The sequence below is a fragment of the Scomber japonicus genome, chromosome 1, assembly GCF_027409825.1.
Source record: "Scomber japonicus isolate fScoJap1 chromosome 1, fScoJap1.pri, whole genome shotgun sequence".
NCBI classification, from domain to species: domain Eukaryota; kingdom Metazoa; phylum Chordata; class Actinopteri; order Scombriformes; family Scombridae; genus Scomber; species Scomber japonicus.
This window is the reverse complement of record NC_070578.1, coordinates 9,338,897-9,349,689: the sequence shown is the minus strand read 5'-3', so window position 1 is coordinate 9,349,689 and position 10,793 is coordinate 9,338,897. Positions and strand designations below refer to the sequence as shown.

The 10,793-nt window shown below is 44.2% G+C and overlaps 1 protein-coding gene across 1 annotated transcript; it reads right to left on the bottom strand.

Annotated features, from left to right (window-relative positions):
- Positions 1–2,928: 2,928 nt before the first annotated feature.
- On the bottom strand, positions 2,929–10,470 carry lrp3 (low density lipoprotein receptor-related protein 3). Its single transcript, XM_053342583.1, has 7 exons — positions 10,279–10,470; positions 7,301–7,439; positions 6,562–6,767; positions 5,397–6,013; positions 4,693–5,165; positions 4,200–4,332; positions 2,929–3,807 (listed from the first exon to the last, which is right to left on the bottom strand). The coding sequence occupies exons 1-7, from the start codon at positions 10,337–10,339 to the stop codon at positions 2,929–2,931; spliced, it is 2,508 nt and encodes an 835-aa protein (XP_053198558.1). The 5' UTR covers positions 10,340–10,470.
- Positions 10,471–10,793: the final 323 nt, after the last annotated feature.

The following is a 10,793-nucleotide window of genomic DNA, read 5'->3' as shown; positions in this document are numbered from 1 at the left end:
AAATACACTGGAATTTGGTCATGGGAAGACATGTTTCCTTTTCCATAACTCCCTGCCATAATAATCCCAGAGACAAGATTCCTGATGCAGTAGTGCACAGTAACTCCAGAGCAGTCCAAGTTGTACCAACCAAAGGCCCTATACAGCCACACAGCTGGGTCCAGATACACAGGCAAATTTAATCTCTTCAAACATGTAAACCACAGCCTTCACTGACTTCTATCATTACAACAGCAAGGAAAAATCATTAAGGCATTTTTGACACTTCTGTACATCACAAATCAAGTAAAGACATAGATATGTGTTGGTTTTTTTCCACACAGCAGCTAAACTATTTCACTTTAAGTCATATGAGTACGAACAGGCTTTGAACTTAAATAATGAGGTATGAGGGAAAGGGAGCACAAACACAGCACAGTATGTGAAAACTAGGAATAAGGAATGGCAGGAATTGCTTTGGACGGGTTATGGAGATATCTCTAATGGCACATAACATGTAGCAGCTGTTATGACAAAACTTCTATAAGAAGGAAGCACATGAGGGTCATATGGCACATTCAGCTCACTTAAAGGAAATACAGCAGGAAAGACGATGTATTCAGTGCAGAAACCTGACACTGCAGTGAAAAAAAAAGAGAAAAGAAAAAACAACCAGCACTGTGCTGCAAGTTATTTCACAGACTCTCTCAACCTGCACCACTGAGACTTTTCTGTTCAGTATCAATATGATGCTGTAAAAAGGAATAAATTGGTAGATTTTAAGATAAATTAAACTGGTACATTCTTTAGAAGTTCAACAGCAATTAGTAAAAGGTCACCAGCGTCATACCTCAGACACATAAGCTTTACTAAAAGCATCAGAGACACAGGCAACCAGGTTCAATCAAGTTCAGTGTTATGTCAAGGCAGAAAGGGAAATAAGAAGTAGAACTAGTACAGGTCTCCACTGAAGACTGAAAAATAGATGTCTTTGCTTTAACGTCCTGTCATAGAAAATTCCACAGCATAGATATGAATTTCCACTGGTATAGTACAGACCAGCAGTCCAGGCGTCTGCAGCGACCAGACAGCAGCACTGCAGAGGTACTGCTAAGATTAAGAGAATCCATCCAACAATCAATGTTTTGAATGAAGTATCTCCTCCCAACATTCACATAAACATCTGAAAAAATCAGAGCCAGATGTGTTCAAGTGAAGGAAGGCGTCTTTGATAGGACTGTTTGGGTTAAAGAAGCAGGAAGAGGAAGAAGGGCTGAGCAGAGTTACAGGCTTCTCTACTCTCTCTAGCTTGCTTTCCATTTAGATTTGGCTTTTTTAGAAGTGATGTCATATCAAGTCAAAAAGAATTTGAGTGTTTGAATTGAAAAACATAATGAAAAGGTTTATTAAAAGGGGTCAAGGTATCATTGAAAAGTAGTTCTATGAGTAGCACTTGAAATGCACATGTTTAATGAATACTGGCAAAGGCTTGATGATTGAACCACTTTGTGATTCAGTGACCTTACACGAGTGTTTAAGTGGTTCAAAGTTATGATTAAAGGGTGATTCTGATTATATTTAATATTTTCTTGTCATGAAAAGACCAAAACCAACATGTATTGTCTTTGCAGCCAAAGCCTTATCCCTCCAAAAACTACTAAATAAACACACCAAGTAACCACATTTTGCACTGGTCCTTCATTACAAAGAACACCTTCACTTTAGTTTATTTTGACTCAATCCCACATACACTGCCTCATGCCTCATGACTGAAGTGCCTAATAAATGCACTTTTTTTTACATGTTTTTAACTAGGTAATATTTGCTAAAAGCTACAGTGTCCAGCTGTTTCATTAAATGATTTAGCTTCTTTTAAAGTCCAGCTGAAATCCCACTTTCATGTATGTTTACATGTTCTAATGCAATATGCTGCTCAACATCTAATTTGCTATCTAGCCTGCTAAATGACGTCAGTGGTGTACTGTTTCCTAGTGAATGTTTGTTTGGTGGCTCGTTCAACAAGCTAAGGTGCAGGACAACATGAGTGTTCATGTTAAGTTAGATAAGAAGGAGACTTTAGCACGTAAGCCAGTGTGTTGTTGATCAGAGTTTGTAGCTCATGTGTTGTGTAGCAGGATGCTATCAGGGTCAGTGTGACCATCTGCTCTGCCTATGATCAAACATCACATAATTGCTTTATTTAAGATGTGATTTGCTTGAGTTAAATAAGGTCTCTAGCTACGTAAGTGGATGATGGAAGGATATTCAATTGAAATGTAAAACTAGAGGGCAATTTATTTTCAGTTGGACTGGAAAATGAAAGTATATATTTGTTGTGCATTTTTATAACTTCAGTAGGAACCTTTGGGTTCTGTTGATTTTGGTCTTCTCATGCAAAAACAAAAATCCAGCCAAGCATATCATTTGATGTGGCAGCTGACTATGACCTCCAAAAAATGTCATACAATAATAATAATAATAAGATGACCTTGTATAATAAATAATAGGAATAGGACAGAATATTATTTAGATCAGTATGTGATCACTCAATAGGCTATTATGGTTCACAGTATACAGCGGTGCATAATGGCTCTGGGTAACCACACAAAGGCTGCTTTGGCATTATAAGGACATGTTGCCAATATTGTATTGGTACTGGTGGCCAGAAATGATTTAGATTTTCTTTAAAAGCCTCATGATGAGTTTATTTCCAAATAGGTTAAATAGGGGTTTTGTCTTCTTTGATTAAATCGTGGTAGTCAGCATTAAGCTCCTCCATGAGCACAGAGTTTAACAATGAGATATACAGACCATGAGCACTACGAATGCTGGTTTTATTCATCCTAGGAAAAGACTGCATATTTTTTGTGTATGCACATTTGTATGTATTCAATATGTTGAATGGAAATGAGCTAATTTTATTTTACTGGGTCTGACACTGTACCTCCTCTATGTGGAGGCCCTCCCTGAATCTCCTCCCTCGTCACTGAGGGTCCTGCTGAACCTGTACAGCCTACTCTTGCCCTCTCTCCTCCTCTCTTCTATATTTTTTTCCCTGCTTTTTATTTCCCTGCTTGGCACTTCCACTGTACAGTGGCTGTCACTGCCCTCTGCTTGCACAGAGGAAGATGAAGGTTCTGTAGGTGAAGTCCCCTCCAGCCCCTGGGTATGAGGTTGGGTCGTAGGTGTCTGGGAGCTGCTAGGAAACACAGGGGGTGAGATAGGTGATAGAGGCCCCAAGGGGGTATAACGTCTCAGGGAAACACCCTTCAGGTTAACTGCCAGCTCCAGTACCAGTTTTCTAGATGCCCGGGGGTGGCACATGGGTACAGAGGTTTCCTGGGGGGTGGAAGGTTGGCTGTGGGTTGAAGAGTCAGTCTGATCAGGAGTGGGGGGCTCAAACTGTGGAGCCCTTCTCCTTTCCCTGCAGACAGGTGACAGTTCCTCGTCCTCTGGACTGTCCAGTGACTGGTAGGAGAGAGGAGACGCAGGGCTCTCTGACATACAAGGCTGCAGGTCCATGGTAGCTGAGCAGCAGCCCTGCATACCTAACACATCGACCTCATCCCCAAAATCAGCTCCAGACCTGGCCCTGGCCTGAGGCCCCTGCTCCCCCACTGTTCGATAGCTGTGGAGCCCCAGGGTGATCTGTGTGGGAGCAGGGGGGTCAAGCAGAGGGACGTGACCTCTGGCTCGCCCTTCACTGTGGAACAGCCGACTCCACAGATGTTCGAGACGCCGACGTGAGGAAGAGGAGGTTGAACGCCGTGTTGAGTGACGTCTGATCTGCCTGCGCATAGCCAACCGCAGGTTCTGTAAAACAGAGGCCTGGAGGATGGGACGGAGAGACAGGGAGGTAGATACAAAGTATAACAGCAATAGTCAGGACATGTTCTGAGCTGAGCAGGAAGTGCACACTGGGATTCTAGAGCTCTCACTAAAAACAATTGCCTGCTCTGGCCAAAAATGATTCCTTCAGTCTTCAGAGCGACGTGACCAAACCAAACCAAAACTGTAAAGTAGTAGCCAGTTAAACAATGAGCTATAAAGCTCTGACTATAAATCTCTGTCAGGGAACCACAGAGTCAGGTGATACTTCTCTGCATGTGCATCACTTCGAGCGATGCTTCTCACACACATTGAGTCCAAAAAATATAAAGATTATAGCCACTTTAAAGAAAACTAGAATTCATGAGTATTTCTGTGTGTCAGTGTGTTACCTGTGTGGGGTTGTACACTGGGAAATCCTCCACAGGAGGGATGAGACCCTGGGCAATCAGCTGACCGTAAGAGGGCGGGGCCTCGCGCTGAACAAACTCTGCCTCCATGCGAGTCATCTGAGTTTCAAAAGCCCTACAGAGGAGAGAGTGGGAGGAAAACAAGAAGACAGAAGAAAAGAGGGAAGGATAAAGCATGACAGAAAAAATTGAAATGGTAAAGATCGTAAAGATGGGGAATCGAACACAAAACATCTTTTTGAATATCAAAATAGTTACAGATTAATTTTCTGCTGATTGACTAATCAAGTAATCAACCAATCATTGCAGCTCTACTTGTTAGTCATTTAAAATGCTGCATCTACACCATTTACAGCAAAGTATGTGCAATAATAAAAGTCTGTGATAATGTGGAGATAAAAGTTTAAGCTTGTTGTTATGGTAACAGTACTAAATATATCAGCACAAGAAAAAGAAAGGCATGTTCTGTCCTCACCTGTACTCTCTACTCCTGAGGGAGTGGAGTTTGAGGGCACAGCCGAGGGCGATGACCAGCAGGAGGCTGCAGACCAGACTGCCAATCAGAGCGGCCGTAATCACTTTCCTGGGCACCGCTGCCATGCAGTCCCTCTCATCACTCCCGTCTAAGCAGTCCTCCTGGCCGTCACACCGCCATGTCTCAAAGATGCACAGGTTAGTCCCACAGTGGAAGTTTCCAGGTTGGCAGTCATAGCAGTTCTTCTCGTCCGAGCCATCCGGGCACCTCTTCTGGTTGTTGCAGCGCTCTGAGGCTGGGTAGCACACTCCTGTGCCACCCTCGCAGGGGAACTCCCCGTCCGGGCACGTCGGACAGGCCTCCTCGTCGCGGCCGGATGGGCAATGCCAGTAGCCGTCGCAGCGTTGCCGTTCAGAGTAGCAGCCCTGATCACTGCCGCAGGGACGCTCACCGGGAAAACAGTAGCCTTTGACCTGGAAGGGTGAGGAGAAATACGTTACTGTCTAGACACCGAAGACGATCACTTGTTCCCTGCTGGCTTAATTGGCTTTTGTGCACCAACAGAGCAGCTGTTGTCTCTATCAAGAAGACAAATCAGGAAAGCTGTTATTTCTTAGAACACAAGGCAGATAGATGCAGATGAATGACATTTTACAGTTTAAGTTTTCTGACAAATAGGATGTGATATTCCCAGTTTGCAGTACCTGGTATGTGGCATTAAATCCATGCCCGGGGCTGTGAGGCTGTGCCATGTACAACACACTCATCTGTCCTCGGCTTGACTCTAGCAACGCCGGACGTCGGTTGTTATGATAGGACAACACCTGTAAGAGGTGCTCCGCTCGTTGCAGCAGGCCGTCGTACACATGCAGCGTGTCTCTGGGCCCCAGCTGCAGGTCCAGCTGCAGAACGATGGGCTTGGGGTCCTGGGTGTCCAGCAACCAGGAACACCTCATCTCCATGGCAGCGCTCCGATTAGCCCGGAAAAAATCCGGGGAAGCAAAGGAGCCGTAAAAGTTCCCCAGCCGTTTGCCGCAGGTGGTGTCAGGGCAACCCAGCTCATCTGTGCCATCGGGACAGTCCGGGGCTCCGTTGCAGTGCAGGGCGGCAGGAAGACAACGGGTGGACTGAGCCTCGGTGCACGGAAGGGAGCCGAAAGGGCAGAGGCCAGGCCGGGCCTCGGTGGGAGGGGGGGAGCAGTTGCGTTCGTCTGTACCATCGCCGCATTCATCCTGACCGTTGCATTTCCAGGAGTGAGGGAGACACTTCCCGTTCCCACAGAGGAACTCATCTGACTGACAGCTGCTCTGACCCAGGTGACCTACAGGAGGACAGAACTGACAGACTAGAACAGAAGCTACTTAACATTTAGAATCACAAACAAGCTGAACCAATAGTAATCTCCTTTACACACAATGGTAGTAACAGATGCTGCCACTAAATTTAGAGATGCACCAAAATGGAATCCCAGGGCAGAATATGACAACCAATAATTATGTCTTATTGTGGCCAACACCAATTATCTTAACTGCAAAAATGTGAAGAGGACAATAAAGGCTTTGTAAAGGACGTTCAGATGTTGTTCAGCCATCTAATAAGCACTCTGTCAGATATTAATGACACCTTCAGGTTTGGTTAGGTTGGGTAAAGTAAGCAGGCTTTTAAAATCACATTCAACAACAGAATAAAAGTGATTAGAAAAGAGATTATACTGGAATAAAAACACTGCTATGGTGAAAAATGGGGACTGACAGGGTATTATAATTTTATCAAGACATTAAATATTGCAACAAGGCTTTAAAATATATTACTTATTCTTATTTCACACATTTTGAACCACAGATTTGGACTCCATACCTTTCAGCTTACCTCTGATGTAGGAAAGGCGGAAGCCCTGGGCTTGACCGGAGCTGTTGGCCTGAGAGTGAAAGTAAAGCCAAACGCGCCCCCTGATGGAGATGAAGGGAGAAGGCAGCATGGAGCCACAAAGCCTGGATTCCCCGCTCCATGTGGGTGTAAGCAGGAGCCAGTCTCCCAAACAATGTCTAGACTCCGCCACATCAAAGTTGCGGAAACTGAGGCAGAGCATTGATGGTATCAGATGTTTACTCCATGGCAAATGTGCAGTATGTGTTGTACACTGACTGTATATAAAGATGGACGTCATAACAGCTCTCCAAAAAGGACCCAAAACATCTTGATCAATTCATGGTGGCTGACTGCAGTATACGCCATTAATCCTGCCACCTCCATGTTAAAGTTTCAAAATGGTTTCTTTTTAGGTAGTTTGTTAGTTGTTGTTTTCAATTTTCTGATAAGGTTGTTTTTAATTAGCTATTTGAAAATATTAAAAGGGGGGTGTGAGGTTATGATTGACAGGTCTGACAGCTGCTCACAAACCTCCGTCAGATGGAGAGAAAACTCTGCAGGCTGTCATCCCACCGCCCACTCTACTGCACAGACTCTGGCTCCAAATGTCATCACACTAGCAAGATGGCAGCACCCAGAAAGGAGATATTTTGGCTTCACTTTTGCATAGCGCCAGAAAGTGGAGACACGTTGTCCATATTTATATACAGTACTGTATGTATGTGGTTGAGGGATCTACCTGATGGTAATGACCTCTCCCTGGCCTGCCTGGATATGCCAGCTACAGTTGACTCCAGGAGGGTAGTTTAAAGGCCAGGATGGGCTGTAGATCACACCCCTCCGCTCTGTATGGACCTCCACCCGCTCACTGCAGCCTGCTGGGTGACAAAGAAATGGAAACATAGACATTAGTAAGGCTGGTCTCTGCAGGGCATGTGTAAGCTTTGTAGGATGTTGCCATGTTGCTGCAGCACTACAAAAGTTTTATCGTCATCTTTTGTCTTTGAGTAGTATGAAAACTTCAATCCAATGCTCTTAAAGACAAGTGACCTTAGTGTCTGTCAGGACAGATCTCTGTGCTTATCACATGGCAACTTAAACAGAAGCAGCAGCAGTCACAGTGGCAGCCAAGGCAACAGCATCGCCTGCTGCCATCACAGCATTGCCCCAGGGAACAACACACTGTGAGGTGGCCAAGAGGAGCACCAAGAATAAAACACAGACCTCAGTGTGAGTGCAGCCAATGAATCCTATTGTTCTGTAGTAAATAAAGCCTGCTTGATAACAGCTGTCTGAAAAGATTTGAGCGAGGCATTAATGACACCCTTAAATCATGACGCCATCGGCCACATCAGGAAAGGGTTTTACTCTCCTTCTTATATTGAGAAGAAGAACAAAGAGTCACTAAGTTCAATGTTTAATCATCTCATTACTTCTTAATGCCACTGAAGGAATGAGACGCATGCAAGGAGAGGCTGTCTAACCGCGGCTTAATTAACCATAACCACAGAGACAGAGCATTATCTAAACTGCTTTACAGTGATTATCCATCATCAACACACAGCTGAGAGTCTGTGCAGAGTTCTGCTGAGTGTGTGTGTTTGTTTCTGGCTTTCGTGATGAATCTGTGAAGTCAGCAGAGGGAAACTGTTGGGGTGGGAGGAGAGTCATTTAGAGCTCAGCGAAGGATATCGACTACCTGGACACGGCTTCGCTACCACACGCACAAAACACACACACACACACACACACACACACACACACACCGGACTTGACTAAATAGTCTGTGTAGTAATAGAACTATATAGTAGAGCCAAAAGATATCAATCAACTTAATAGATGACATTACGATCTATGATCATTACCTCGACACAAATTAAACCTATTTGAACCTTGACCTAGTTTGCTGCAGATTTGTCACAATGATTCAAATCACATCAGTTACAGTATATAAAGGAAAACATCAAGAGAGATCAATGGAGTAAGACGGAAGAAAAAACTTTGCATGAATGTTTTTGGCTTTTTAGGTCAAATCTAGGTCCAGATAAATATCAAAGGAGTAAAAGTTACAATATGATCCTCTGAAATGTACTGGAGTAGATGTATAAAGTAACATAAACTAGTCAAAAAATGAAGTGTAATTACATCAAAATTGTATTTCAGCACTGAGTAAATGTATTTAGTTACTTACTGATAAAAGTAACAGAGTAGCTGAGAAAGGGACAGGTGGAGTACGCTTTGGTTTTCATTTTAATGTATTATGTTAAGCCCTTCAATTTCTCATCCATGTTGTTTCTGAAAAAGCTGAATTTAATCCTCTGGAGCACTGAAACGTGTCTAAAAAAAACTGTTGAAATAAGCAGAAACTGGCCTCACTTCAATAAACATGGAGCAACATATCAAGTGTTGTGCTTTCTCAGCTATAAAACTCTATGGTTGGTTAGAATGATATATGTGTGTATGTGTGTCTGTATGTGTGTGTCACTTTGATCTTCCTCATACTTCTTGTGTGAAAAGTTGCCTGGTCGAACAAGTACCGACATGTATGTGGGATAGCGTGTGTTTAATGGTGTGTATGTGTGTGTGTGAGTGAGAGAGAGAGAGAGAGAGAGAGAGAGAGAGAGAGAGAGAGAGAGAGAGAGAGAGAGAGAGAGAGAGAGAGAGAGAGAGAGAGAGAGAGAGAGAGAGAGATAGGCTACTTTGGGCGACAATTTTCAGATTAAAGACCAGTTAATTGGGGACAGCTTGTCCTACTGGTGACAAAAGCTGTGTCCTCAATTGGGGAAAAAAGCTGATTTAAGGGTCTTTGGTCATGGTTAGAGGTTATGTTAGGTCTCCAGAACTTGAACAGGAAATGAATCAAAGTAGATGTGAATACCCCAAAAGTGACTTAAGTAAACCTATGTGTGTGTGTGTGTGTGTGTGTGGAGGGAAGGGAAACATCCAGCTCTCTCTCTCTCTCTCTCTCTCTCTCTCTCACACACACACACCCACACACTCACACTCTCACACTCACTCACACACACACACACACACACACACACACACACACACACACACACACACACACAAAGTAAAATCTTAAACCCTCTTGGCCCGTGTGTTGGTTTGGCAGCTTCCTCTTTTATTTTCATGCCACTAAAGTGCAGGATGAGATACAGTAACAGGGAGAGAGAGTGCAGGGAGGGAGGGAGGGAGGGAGGGAGAGGGATAGAGAGAGAGAGAGATTGACTGGCTGCAGAGAAGCGGTGATGTAATGCTGATAGCAGCATCACATTTGTGAAAGAGCATCCATGTTTCCACACTAACCCTGATCATTTACCCACCACAGATCAATACCTGAGGAGAATGATCGCCTCATCTTCTCACTCCATCCGATCACAACACCAAAACAATTTGTATCTATCACATCACTTGATCTCAGTGACACAGGAGAAAGCAGGAGGTGGACAATAACACCCTCTACTCCTCGGGTGTGAACACCAGGTTTTATGAGTGCTGTGCTGTGCTGTGCTGTGCTGTGGTCGTGGTATGCAGGACCTCCAAATGAATAGAAACAGGTATAAACAACACACATGCATTACATCTATTCATGGATTTGACTGGATACTTGGCATCACTTGTGCACAGCCGTATTTGTAGTTGGGTTTTTAATAGCGAGCATAAATAAAGCTTGTGTTTAAACATAACAGCAGTAGATGTATTGTTGGTCCTCACCTGCACCGAGCAGAGCGGAGCGGAGCCACAGCAGCCCGAACAGCAGCTCCGTCAGTCCCATGGTCAGCTGCGGCCGGCCGGGGGGTGGTGGGACTTCTGCTATTATCTCCGGCACGATTTCCACTGTTTGCTCGACATCTTCCAGCGAGGCTCCCGCATCTGTCTTCAGCTCACACACACACCGCGCACACCGAAAGGTCTTCACTGCGATAAGGCATTGTGTCCTTCGCAGCGGTAGCCAAAGACATCGAGTCAATTAAGAGCGAGCAGACAACAGTGTTTCCGGTCAGGGCCTCCAAAATAAAAGTCGAATCTGAGGTTTCCTTCTGGTGATGTGATGCACTGTTAAGGCTGATTAGAAACAAGAGGTTTAACTCAGTCACAACATTTAAGCTTAAGGTTTTGAATCATAACCTCATATCTACAGCCATTGAGACAATTTTCCTGCAATTTTCTGTTATTTACATCAGATCCTTGATTTGTATACACATCACAGCTACAGTAACGCTCTCTCT

Coding starts and splice junctions, on each gene's coding strand:
- lrp3 (XM_053342583.1), bottom strand. CDS start 10,339: ATGGGACTGACGGAGCTGCTGTTCGGGCTGCTGTGGCTCCGCTCCGCT. Junction 4,333..4,692: donor CTCAGGAGTAGAGAGTACAG/GTGAGGACAGAA, acceptor TCTCCTCTGTAG/GGCTTTTGAAACTCAGATGA. Junction 3,808..4,199: donor CAGTGTACAACCCCACACAG/GTAACACACTGA, acceptor CCCATCCTCCAG/GCCTCTGTTTTACAGAACCT.